General features: G+C 50.1%; 1 protein-coding gene across 3 annotated transcripts; it reads right to left on the bottom strand.

The window, feature by feature from the left end:
• Positions 1–350: 350 nt before the first annotated feature.
• Positions 351–12,270, bottom strand: C17H1orf116 (chromosome 17 C1orf116 homolog). Of its 3 annotated transcripts, none has more exons than XM_055419969.2 (4): positions 12,124–12,270; positions 6,989–7,174; positions 4,482–4,659; positions 351–3,281 (listed from the first exon to the last, which is right to left on the bottom strand). In XM_055419969.2, exons 2-4 carry the CDS (start codon positions 7,091–7,093, stop codon positions 1,780–1,782), a joined length of 1,785 nt encoding a protein of 594 aa, XP_055275944.2. In that variant the 5' UTR covers positions 7,094–7,174; positions 12,124–12,270; the 3' UTR covers positions 351–1,779. The 3 variants fall into 3 exon arrangements, with proteins under 3 accessions (XP_055275944.2, XP_055275945.2, XP_055275946.1); XM_055419970.2 differs by lacking the exon at positions 12,124–12,270 and adding an exon at positions 9,378–12,101; XM_055419971.2 differs by lacking the exon at positions 6,989–7,174 and having other exon boundaries at positions 12,124–12,245.
• Between the last annotated feature and the right edge of the window lie 215 nt (positions 12,271–12,485).

Consider the following 12,485-nt stretch of genomic DNA (forward strand, 5'->3'; position numbering starts at 1 on the left):
TTTCAGAAACACTGAGCCTTGATGTGCTGGGTCCCTAAGGACATAGTCCAGAAATGCTCAGCAGACCTACAGGGCACGTTTTCAACCCGCTTCCCTTTATCCGCCCTCCATATTCGGGCATCGTGGACTCCAACCAGGTCATGTCTCTGAACAGTATTTACTTGCTAAGGGGAAGCAGGGACTATGTCCAGCTGTCTGATCTCCAGGCTTGTATTCGTAAGCTCACACTGCCTACCCACGGTACCTTCTGGCGTATTTGCAAGTTGCACGACTTGGCCAGGGAATTTGGGATTAATATGAATCATTAGACGGCTACTTTTCCAAATTAAATAAGAAGCCACAACACTAAATATGATCCTGAACATTTAATCTCCGCTGTTTCAGAAGACACTTTAGAGCTTGAGGAGCTTTCAGGTTAGACTTCTGCTGGTGACTGCCGGTCCTGAGGGTGCTGTGTGGATGGACAAGGGCCCTGATGGAGGGGAGGGGCCTGCAGTGTTGGCGGGAATGGGAGCCCCAGCTCTGATCTCAGCTCTGTCACATTAAGGCACAGTGACCATGAGTCACTTCCCTTCCCTAACAGGACTGGATTAGAGTCTCTACGGCCCCTCCCAGCTCTGACAGTCTATAAATAAATAATTAGCAGAGAATGTAATGTGCTGATTTTCCATAGGAATTGAGGAAATCAAAAAATAACTTGCAATCATGTAGACAAAGGCTTTCAAGAGTTTCTTGGTATTTACAATGTCTCTAGGCTTGAGTTCCCTGCCTTCAGTCCTGTGCAGATGGAGATCCAGAGCAGGAAAAACAGGGATCTCAGAGTCAGGGCCCATCATAGTTTATTACTGAATTTAACAAGCCCTAAGGACAAGACCCTCCCCAGGGGAAGTGTCATGTGAGGACATTCATCCCTCCTCCACAGGCCGACAAGAGTGTCATGATGTGTCTGATCCTCGGGACTAAGGATAGTGAGAGAGGGCCTCAAACAGACTCCTAGGCCGTGGGCCCCTGTCCAGAAGGCCAGAAGTGAGAGGGGACTCTAGCCCTTGCTGGAGTCAATCTCCATCCACTGCAGGGATTCTGGGAGACCCACGTTTCACGTGACCCTGCATTTGCCTAATGTCATGGGTACATCTATTGTCTCATTTGACTATTTTTCTCAGGCTCAGCCATGCCTCTCCACTCAGTTCTGGCTAGGCTGAACTCTACCCAGCATAAGAAAATTTTCAACCAGAGCAGAATTCTGAGTAATGGCTCCTTGTGTCATATAAATAGCATCAGTGATATATACAGCCTATAATACACACACACACATATACACAGACACACACACAGCCTCCTGTGGAAATCCTCTTCAGGATCATTTGTGCAGGCACTGAGGGCTTCCTGTGTGGCTCAGATGGTAAAGCGTCTGTCTGTAATGCAGGAGACCCGGGTTCAATCCCTGGGTTTGGAAGATCCCCTGGAGAAGGCAATGGCAACCCACTCCAGTATTCTTGCCTGGAGAACCCCATGGATGGAGAAGCCTGGTAGGCTGTAGTCCATGGGGTCGCAAAGAGGCGGACATGACTGAGCGACTTCACTTTCATTGGCACAACTGCTCTGAATATAAATGTGTGCTCCAGACTCTCCTTCAGAGAGAGGAGACCATTGGAGATGAGCTGACCCCTGTCCAGCTCCTGAGTCATGAGGTGGGGAGGCTGAGTCGCGCTCTGGGTTCCACCCTGAGCAATGGGGTGCGGGGAGGGGGCTCTGTGGGTGGGGCTGGTGGCCAGTGGCCTACTCCTTCAACAGGCCCAGCTTCTTCAGTGCCTCCCTTCTGTGTTCATCTGACACCCCCTTTGGGGAGATCCTGACACTGACACAGGGGGGCCGGGGCAGCTTATCTCGGCTCTGCCCCTGGTAAGACAGGCGCTTGGGGTATCCCTCCTGCTCCAGGTCGGCCAGCTTGCCCACCTGGATACCCTCGAAGTCCTTTCCGGTGCCCAAGGAGGCCGGGCGCTGCCGGGAATTACGCAACACGCTGGGCGAGATCCTGTCCAGGAAGGAGCCTTTTTCCAGAGAGGTGCTGGTCTGGGGACTGGGAGCTTTCTCCGCTGAGAGGTAGCTGCTCAGCCCGATGCCTGACCGCTCCAGGGTGTTGGACTTGAAGCTCATCTGTCTGAGGCCAGGGACTCCGCTCTCCTGGAGGGTCAGCCCTGAGTCTGACTTTGGCTGAGTCAAGGGACTGTGTGCCCGCGGGCCCTTTGGGATAGGAATTGGTGTGGATTTGGCAGCTGGAGCTGTCCCTGGAGTGGTTTCCTGGCCAGGAACCAGAACGCTGCCTGGAGAAGGCTGGGCCAGAGCTGGCGCTTTCCCGGGAGAAGGGCCCCGCGTGGGTGCAGGGGCCGGGGCCCTTCTGGGGACCTGAGCTGGGGCTGGGGACACGGCCTGAGCACCAGTCTCCTTGAGCCTGACGGAGGGCCTGCTTAAGCGGGGGCTGGGCTCCTCCTGGTCCTGCGGCAGCCCCAGCTTCTGCAGCGCTTCCCTGCGTGCTTTCCTCTGTTCCTGCAGCGACGACGAGGCGGGGCTGGGGTCCCCGGGCGCAGCCTCCGAGTGGCGGGACAGCCGGTTCCGGGGGTCGCTGTGGAAACTGCTGCGGCTGCTCTTCAGGACAATGTTTGGTGGCAGTTTCCGGGGCTTAGGGGCCGTGAGGGGGGCCGGCCGGGCACTTGGATGGACCCCTGGCGGGACGGCCGCATCTCCAGCGCCTGCATCCTGAGAGGACACCAGGGGAAGAGGCTGAGGTGGTTCCCCGGTTGAGCCTGTCTCACTGGCTTTTTGGGACATGGCCTCTGGAGCAGGCTCCCTGTTTCTCTGGGAGCTAAGTGATGGGTGGACCTGGGGCCTGGGGCTCAGCTCCCCTGGTCCTCTTGGCAGGCTGCCTTGTCCACGCTGCTCGGGCTGAGTGTCCTGGAAAGCCTCTGGTGGGGGGATGAGCTCCCCGTCCAGCTCAAGGGCAGCGTCTGGGGACGCGGCCAGTGCCTGGCTGGGTTCACGGCTCTGGCTGAAGCGCTCTGTCTCAGGTCCAGAGACAAGTCCCTCAGATCCCCCTGGATTATGGCTGTTAGTCAGGGTGGTGCTTTTTCTGAGGTTCTGGTTTCTGCTGATGTGGATATTTCTGGGGAGGCTATAAGAGCCAGACCTGAGGCCCAGGCTTTGGGTCCCGGGGGGATGAGCTGAGCTGAATGGAGTCACTCTTTTTGGCTCTGGTCCTCGGACAGTTGTCTCCTCTGGACTTCCTGTAAGAGTCAGGGGAACAGGTGAAGAAGAGTAGGCATTGAGAACTCTGCTGTCAAGGGGAAAGAAAACACTTTCCACACTCTGATCTCCAAGTCACAAGGGATGGGTTTGTGTCTGTTTGTTGTTGTTTCTTTGTTCTTAAAGGACAATGCTTTTGTCTGGATATCATTTAGACAACAGATCAATCCTAGCAGACTTCTTTCAACCAAGGATTAGCATTTCCCAGTGGCCGGGGAAAGGGCAGCCCAGACAGCTCTGTGTCCCTGACTCAGGCTCTTCCTAACCTCTACAGATGCAGGATGGTTGGGATTCAGGACAGTCCCTCTTGCTGTCCTGGGGCTCCCGGGTAACTGAGTCCAGTGGAAGCACTGAACTTGAACAGCATCAACAGGTGATTTGCTCTCGCCCCACCAGGCATCTGCCTTCTTCCGCCTCCACTTCCTGTAAACACCTGGATGACTCTGTAATGGCCACAGCTGTCCCTGTGTCATGGGGGTGATATGAGCTCTTCCCTTCCAGCGAGCAAGCATAAGCATCAGGCCCACTGGGCCAGGAAATCAGCACCCGGCAGCGGGGGCAGTCCCGCGTCCCCACTTCCTGCTGTATCACCACAGATACAGGGTCTAACATATTGTCATTTGTTAAGTGTATGAAGAAGTGACTGTAGTCCTAATGCCAATGGGACTGTCTTCCTGGGATGTATGGCCACATTTATGTGCCATCTTTGTCTCCATCTGCTGAGGTGCAACATCATTCCACGTTCTCTCAAGAGGTCCTCAAGGTATCACCCACTGAAATTAAGGGAGCCCCTCCCTCTTATCTCCTGCAGCCTCATCCTCTGGGTCACCCAGATTAGCTCCCCAGACTGACTCAGGTTTTCCAGAGCCAACCACCCACCCCTCCCTAGTTCTCTCCCCCACCTCGGTGGTCATATGGCTTTAGAATGTCTCCATAAGAGAGTGGGAGCCGGCCAGATCCCCTTCCCTCCCAGACTTTTGATACTTCATACAAAGACACAAGAAGCTGTCTTGGACAACCCCTCCTTCCCTCCAGGGACAAGGCTTTATTCTAGCCACAAGTAGAGGGGAGAGTGCTTGTTCCTTCTTCTGCCCACGACTCTTAGAGCAGAGGGCAGAAAAGAGGGAAAGCAGCCAGAAGGATGTAGTGCTTCTTTTGTATTTTTAGACAGTCTGTCTTACCCTGGGGGGCAGGCTGGGTCGTGGGCAGTGCTCGGGGACCTCGGGGAGTTGTGGCTTGCTCAGACTCGTCGGTGGACAGCCCGCTGTCAGCCTCGGTGTCCAGGGAGCCAATGGTTTCCTCCAGGAAAAGCAGACACTCCTTCTCTTCAGCGGACAGGAAGTCGTAGTTGCTGTCACTCTGGAGTGAGGAGAGGGCGGGGGAGCTGTGACAGGCAGTTCTCCAGAAACTGGTGGGGCCCAGGGTCCACCCTGCCTTGGGGAAGGAATGCCGAAGAGCTGGACACCTGCCCACCATGCCACTCTGCAGACCTGCTGGAGCTGCTTCCTGAAGCCGCAAGCACCGGGAGGGCAGAGCCTGTCGGGCTGTGGTCCCCCTGGCACCCAGCTTCGACAGCTGGGCAGGCAGACTGCAAAGGGCTTTCCATTTGCTAAGTCCTGGATGGAACGCTTATCGGCACAGATTAGAAGGTCCCAGGTTCTAATTCTACTTCCTCTGTGTGACCTAAGTACTTCAACTTTGTGTGTAACATAAAGATTTGATCTTAAACCTGAAGCGATACCTAAAATGGTGTTGCTCTGAACTTTCGAAGTACTTTTGCATCCTTGGTCTGGCGTGTCAAGGACAGTACGAGGACAAACAGGAGAGACAGTCTGGCCAGCAGGAGCAGTGGCACGACCAGTCGCAGATAAATTCACTAAATAATTTACACTTGACTTTGAAATGCATTCCATGCAGAATTTTTTTCCCCCTTGTGTATTTACTTTCCTGACGGCATTTGGCTCTGGCTAACATTCAAAAAATGTGCATTTCTTAAGCAAATATTAACTTAAGGGAGGAAGGTGGACAGACTGGTATGGGGAGAGGGGAGAGCAACTTAGCATTAAATATTATGCAGAAACTGAGATACATGTTTTTATTATGAAAAAGCACACAGGCATGTTTGGAAGAACAGGTTATGGCCATTTCAGATGCTTACCGCCATATTCTGCAAGGCCAGGAAGATCCATGGAATAGTTGCTCTCCAAAGTTGAAGGTTGAAGGGAGGACAAAAAGGGCAGATGGGAATACAGGAGATTTGACCTGAGTCCCTTCCTAGCGTCTCTACCTCTCTTCTAATGTTTGAGTCACTGCAGAGTTATATATTCTTCTGACCCATTCAGATGGCCAAGAAAGATTTTGAGAAAAGCCTGAAAATATCTCAGACGGAGGGGTAATGGTTGTTGGAATGACTTTTCCAGTCCCTCGGGCTCCATAAGGAGTCATCTGACAGTTGATTGAGGAAGACCTACATGTCAAGGGAAGTCCCACATATAGCCCTTAGCAGCCTTGATGCCGGCTCCAGAGGTTCTGTAAACAAAATCTTCTTTACTGACCCCTTCCTCCTAAAACAGTCTTGCCGAGACCCCAGCTCTGAATTTCTCCTTTGTGGACGATTCATTCTGACAGCCTTTAATTCCTGCCACATTCTGTGTCCAGTGCTATGCAACTATTCGCATTGGTCTCTGCCTAACAGACAGGAAGCTCTCTCTGTCTCCCCATCATCTAGGGTCAAAAAGAAATTATACACAGATTGTCTGCACCTTCAGCTTTTGTGCATTATGTGCTGCTCTTTCTACTCCATTTTTACATACCAAAACTCACCAACTATATTAAACATCTTCAACATTCAGTAGAGATCATTTTGATCTTTAAACTTTGAAATATCTCTGCATACAGGATATAGAGCAATAAAGTATACATTACCAACGGTTATCATGTATATGATGAGTACCCATAACAAAAGAATGCTTACATTTGGACATAGGGCAGACTTATTTTTTGACACCAATCTTATAAGAATGGAGATTTAAATCCATGCCCAGAAAGACTACAATTTGTTACATGTCACAAATAAACACAATGATTTTGGAAGATTCTCAATCTCTACTTACAGATAGGCTATTTCTTTTCTAGATAGAGGCAGGTACTAAATGCTTTACATGTATTTCATTTATTCCTCTCAAGAACCCTATGAATTCGGCATTAACATTATCCTAATCTTAAAACTGAAACTTGGAGAAATAAGGTAATTTGCCCAAGATAATGGAGCTTCTAAGTAGAGAACCCAGATCTGCTTGGCTCCAGAACCCAGGCTCTTAATTGCTCTGTGCTCTTTGATCTTTGTTAAAGACTGAAGTGAGGCTGTTCACTGGAGAGGACTTGAGGAATCCACAAGGATCTACATTCTGTTTCCACTGTGGCCTGAGATCTCTCATCTCAATTAAACCTCCCAACCTAATGAAAACTGGGAAAAAGTCTCATTTGTCTTAATACTCTCTGGGGTTGTCCCACCCTATTTTCTATAGAAGCGGGGGTGACTCAGAGGCAAAATACTGCCTGGCGTGATTCACTCCCTGACGAGGAAGATGAAAGACAAGGAGCAGTGAGCAAGGACGGTGGCGGGCAGGGCAGGGCAGGGCAGGGCAGGGTGCAGAGAGCGGCCCGGCTGCAGACAGAGAGTACGTACAGATCCAGAGTGGGTGGAGGTGGTGCTCATCATACTGTCGCAGCTGCCGACGCGGGTTGCAGTTTCCAAGCCAGGCCCTGCTGGCCACAACTCTCTCTCGGGCATCGCCTGAAGCAAGGTGCAGGGGTGGTGAAAGGGGCTCCCAGAGGGGAAGTGAAGGGAAGTGAAGAATGTCCCAGGCTGGGCCTGAAAAGAGAAGAATCAAAGCCATGTGTGAGCTGAGCCAGGCTCCAGCAAGGGTCTGCCCAGGCCCTGGAGCAGCATGGCGCCCGGGACACCAAGCAAGCAGAGAGCTGGAAGGGGCCATGCTCAGCCATGCCCAGACCCTGACCCCCAGCCTACACCAGGGACGCACAAGCTGGACACACACATGCAGGAGGATGGACTTAGGTGGTGGAGAAGCAGTTCAGCAGAAGGGAGACTCCATCATTTCTCTCAGTCACTTTTTTTCTCTGAACCAGGGAACTTAACCCAGATTTTCATTACTAGCACTGGTATTACAGAGGTTAAACCTTGGGTTCTGGAGAGTAGCTGGATCTGGGTTCCAATTCCAGTTCCAACATTTACAGTGATGTGATTTGAGGTAAATTACTCTGAGTCTGTTTTTCCTCATTAAATAGGGTTAATAATAAGATTAAATGAGAACAGTTAGCACAGTTTAGTTGGCAGTAAATTAGCAAATGCTTAAGGAATAAATGAGTAACTACTGCTGTTTTTGTAATAAGAAAAAGACAAGATCCAACTTGGATCAAAGTAGACTGAAGCAAGGGAAACAAAAAAAAATTTTTTTTAAAGGAACAGGGCATAATAGTACCTACCTCAAAGGGTTGTCATGAATTTATAATGAGATACTCCATTTAAAACACTTTGTGCAGTGTGCAGCCCTGTAATTGTCAGCTGCTACCACAGCCATGTCATCTACATCATCGTGATGACTCCCACCACAGCCACCATCATCGCCCAAGTCTGGGAGCTGTGTGCATGGCACCCCAGTGGTTGACACAGACCTAGATCCTCTCTCATGGATCACCCCCTCTGAGGCTGCACTTATTCCCAGTGAGGTTCCCTAACCTGTCTTGAATGAACAAGAGCAAAGTCCTAGGTAGCTTCCTTCCAACTCCAACTAATAGGGAAAGAACGGCTTCAATTTCATTGTGCCAACAGACATAGCAAAGGAAGGTTAGTGCCATCTATCTTCAGGAAGTCCCCGGGGGTTTTCATACGCCTGTTCGTGGGGGAAAACTCCACCCAGAGTTGGAAAGGCCAAAGGTGACTCTCCCATGTTAAAATGAAATTCTAGAAGAATTAAGATTAAAAGACAGTTCCAAGATCAAGAAAGGACATGGGGGAAGAGTTTAGAATTAGAATATAGTTTGTTGGATTCTGAATCCATGTTTTCCTCACAATGCTGTGTCTTATTTTCTGTCATCTTTCCTATGCTCCCAGTATGAGGAAAAATGTCCTGGAAAACTGAATTTTATTTGCCATCTTGAGACTTGGGGTTTAGATTCTAGGACAGGTTGTCTTTTCAGCCTGTACCAATAATTGCTTCCAATGTCAAAGTCAGGTTTGGGCTGTGCTGGGGGAGTCAGCCTGCCAACCACCTCAAGCTGACAAGCACAAGGCCTCCCAGAGCTCCTCTCCTGCCGGGGAGGAGGCCCTCAAGTGCCACAGGCAGGGAGGGGCCGAACAATGGAGAAGGAAGAAGGACGATCCCTTAAGAGCAAGATACGAACAGTTCGTGAGGGCCCAGAGCCTCTTAGGAGAGAGAGAGGCGACCAGAGGGGACGGAGATGAAGTCCAGTAATGAACCAACAAGGGTGAAGATAACTCCTGGGTTTCCTTCACAAGTTCCCATTATCCAAAACCCCAATGAAACAAACGTGAGAAGTCATGCAAGATGAAGTTCAGTCACCTCAGCTAGCCTCTCCATTAATGACTGACTAGGTCACTGACTTCCAAAAGTACGAACTCATTTCTAACATTCTGTAGGGTTGAGACCAACAAAGAGGATCCATCTCTCATCTCTCATCCATTAGCCTAGGCATACAGAAGGCACTCAAAAACTGCTAGATAAAGAAACTTGTCATTCACCCTAGAGCTGACTGAGCTGCACTGGTGGAAGGTCTCTTTTTTGGCTTCTACACTATTACTGCAAGCTCTTTTCCAAACATTTTATTTCCCAGAAAATATGTGGCTTAATGGAGTTTTGGGAAACACTTTCAGTTACAGCAACATTTATTAGCACCTAGTAGGCCCAGGGCATGCAAAGCTTTATTAAGACAAAGGTATTGCTTCCAAGAAGTCAGTGTAGATCCAAGGGTCTGTTTTATTGGCTCTAGCTTTCCTATCTGTAACACTGGGGCAGTAACTGTTAAAAGTGACTCACTGTAATTAATGGAATGTTCTCTGTGAACAGATGAGCAGACGCTGCCTTTTCCTTTCAGAGAAAAATGACTGCCTTGTTCTTCCAAGCATGCATTGGACTTTACAGGGGTTTGCTAGCCTCTCCTTCCTCCAAAGGCAGCCTATCACACTCTCACTTTGGAACCAGGGATGGCTTGAAGCAGCTGGAAGAGATAGAAACAATATGAACAGCACTGCTTCAAAAAACACAGCAGGGTATAGCTTATAAAGTGCTTTCAGTTATGCTAATTGAGCTTTTTAAAAAAACTGCTAGCTTAGGCAGGATGTGACATTTTCTCCATTTGACAGCTAAGAAAGCTGGGGTTCTTTCTAACTCCCCTTCCTATGGGAAGTATGAAACGATCTATATAACTGCATTTATGGGACAGCCTGTGGCTCCCAGCCCTTCAAGAGGGTATCACAAAGGCTTTCCACACGCAGAGGGCCATGTACCCGAGAAGGACCATTGGCCACCCTTGATTAAACACTGAAAACCCCAAGAACATCCTCTTTTGATTCAGCTTTATGCATCCAGGCCAGCTTTTTGTCCCAACAACAGATATTTCCAGAGTAAAGAAATGACATCAAATGCCACTGATGCTCAAGTAAGCACAACAGAATCACCACAGAGATTAACCTGAACCTGAAACCAAGGCTGAGTGAGCCCCAATGTGCTTGCAACTCCTCTCCACACCTAGTGTTCTGATCCCCAAAGTCTGAACTGTGAAGATGCCTTCTCTTCTTCCCACTCCCTCTCCTTCCCTCACCAGGCTGACCTGACCTGGAGGCTGCATTTCCTTCCACCAACTTTACAACCTTTAAACTTGGGGGCTGTTTCAGGGCGGCCATTGAAACCTGAGGTATTTCTACTTGATAAGCGGAGCAACAGGCAAAACACTCAAGGTGAGAGTTTGGTATCTTTGGACACTTGACCTCTTTGGGCAGCTTGAGGGGAGAAAGGAATGGATTAAGAGGTGTGCACAGCCTGTATCAGGGTCACCTGTGCAAAGGCATATTAAATATTAACTACTCCCTGAAGCCAGCCAAGCCTTGGAGGAGAGTAAAAAAATGGCATGTGGCATTCTGGCATCTGGATGGGGTGGGGTGGGAAGAGGGCTTCAGCTTCACTCCTATTTGACTTCTCTGTACCTCCTGACCAGTCTGAAGGCCCCCTTGCCACCCTCCTACCATGAAACCACCCCCAAATCTTCTAAGAACTCATCTCTCTCCCCAGTGGTCAAAGAGGTTTCCTATCTCCAGGTCTCCTGCTGACCAGTCAAATGTGCCTTGGGCTGGAGAACATCCTAAGGAGGCCAAGAAGACTAAAAGTCGCACTGTATGCGGATCCCTCTCCACAAGCACACGGGCAGGTTTCCATGTAAGTTTAGGCAATTATATACTTGCCTCTTTCACCAGTGGATTTGAGGGAGAGTGGGGTGGGAACATCCCCTGTGGAGAAGAGCTTTGCTTACATCGCAGCTCATCTTTATTGCTGACAAGGTCACCAACTATGGCAGCCCTCAGTCAGTGAGCTTGGCGGGCTGGTTCTGGGGTGTGGGCTGAGCTAGAGCCTAAAGGTTCAGGTGCCAGGAAGAAGCCCAATATATTCATTCAGGGCTTGCGTGCCAGGCTCTGGGATCCTGGCACTAGAGCTTCCCACTTCCCTTTTTCCGGAAGCAGGAGGAAAAGGCGTGAAGTTAAGGAACAGAGTGTTAACCCCCACAAGCTAGATGACGGAGAGCTGACTTGTTACTCTGACTTGCCTTCTACACCCAGTGTCCGTGTGCGGGGAAACCTGCCACGCACACTGCCAACCAGGACGCCTGAAGGAACGCAAAGCAAAATCACGGCACTGGTCTCCTTCTCCTCTTTGGACCCTGCCACACTGCTTTGGCCTGAACCCCTCTTGGAATTCCTACTAGACTTGACATGCTATGGTGAAGTATTAATGTGGGTGGGACTCTGGCACAGTTGAGTAGCTTCCAGTTTGCCAGTCCTTGTGTCTGTTAACAGGCAAAGAAAGAAATTTAATGAGGTTGAAATAGGCTTGACTTTGCAACCAGATTATCCGTGGGTTTCCAAAGATGAGCTGGTAACCTGACTTGGACTTTTTCCAATGTAACCAAACCTCACATTGCCTTACAAACAACCTAACACGGCTCACACCTTACACACCCTTCCACAAGGAGTTCCATTATTGCGTGCGCGCGCGCACACACACACACTGAACACACACACACTGCACCTTTTATTTAAATAAAGATAGACATTGAGTTGATAAAGCTATGGAAAAGTTTCCTGTTAGAAATGCAATGGAAAACCAAAGCACTTTTCCTCCCCTGGGCGATTTTCCATTTCTACTCCGTCTACTCCAACTATTCTGTTCCAAAATCACAACTCAATTTCAATTTCTCAGAGACGAAATTTCTAAAGCAAACCTGTTTTCTTTTCTTGTTGCCTGCACAATATGCTTCATCCAACCTAAACAGGCAGATGAAAAAAAATTTAAAAAAATAAACAAATGCATCTCAGCCCCGGTCTCCAGAAAAGCAGTCCTGTCTCCAGCTATCAACCTACTCTGGTGCACTACTGGACTCAAGAGAGTTGAGGAAGAGAGAGGAAAGCCCCCCAGTTGCGTTATAAAGGGCTCAACTCTGTAGCCCTGACTTCCCACGAAGACCCCGACTGTTGCTGCAGAGTAAGCAAGAGTTGGTTAGTGATTAACTCACCTTCAGTGGGCGGGTGACTGAAGAGAGGAAAAGAGAATACCCTCGTATTACAAAGGGCGGAGACGGAGACAGAGACAGCGTGCCCGGTCTCCGACTGTTGTCTTCTTTTGACCTCTTCCTGACTTACCTGGACAGGTAAAGGCTTCATCCGCGCGGCCTCGCCCCGCCCCCCCGACTCCCAGCCAATCCCAGGCCTCCCTCCCCACGGCTCTTCCAGCTGTGTCCCGGGAGGGCGCGGGCGGGGTCGGCTCGCTCGGCCGGTCGCCTCTGGCCCTCCTTCCCGCTGAGAGCCAATAGAGCGCCTCCAACCGCAGTGAGGGCCGGGAGGAGGAGCCGCCGGTTTGGGCTGAGGCTTGGGCGAG

Source organism: Moschus berezovskii, chromosome 17 (genome assembly GCF_049115385.1).
Source record: "Moschus berezovskii isolate FMDL1 chromosome 17, NW_MosBer_1.0, whole genome shotgun sequence".
Lineage (NCBI taxonomy): Eukaryota > Metazoa > Chordata > Mammalia > Artiodactyla > Moschidae > Moschus > Moschus berezovskii.

What these genes read in the sequence shown, in the direction of transcription:
- C17H1orf116 (XM_055419969.2), bottom strand. Translation starts at nt 7,093, where the DNA reads ATGCCCGAGAGAGAGTTGTGGCCAGCAGGGCCTGGCTTGGAAACTGCA. An exon ending in CCTCCACCCACTCTGGATCT is followed by an intron (nt 4,660 to 6,988) that starts GTACGTACTCTC and finishes TCCTCACTCCAG; the next exon opens with AGTGACAGCAACTACGACTT. An exon ending in GACCCAGCCTGCCCCCCAGG is followed by an intron (nt 3,282 to 4,481) that starts GTAAGACAGACT and finishes TGACTCTTACAG; the next exon opens with GAAGTCCAGAGGAGACAACT.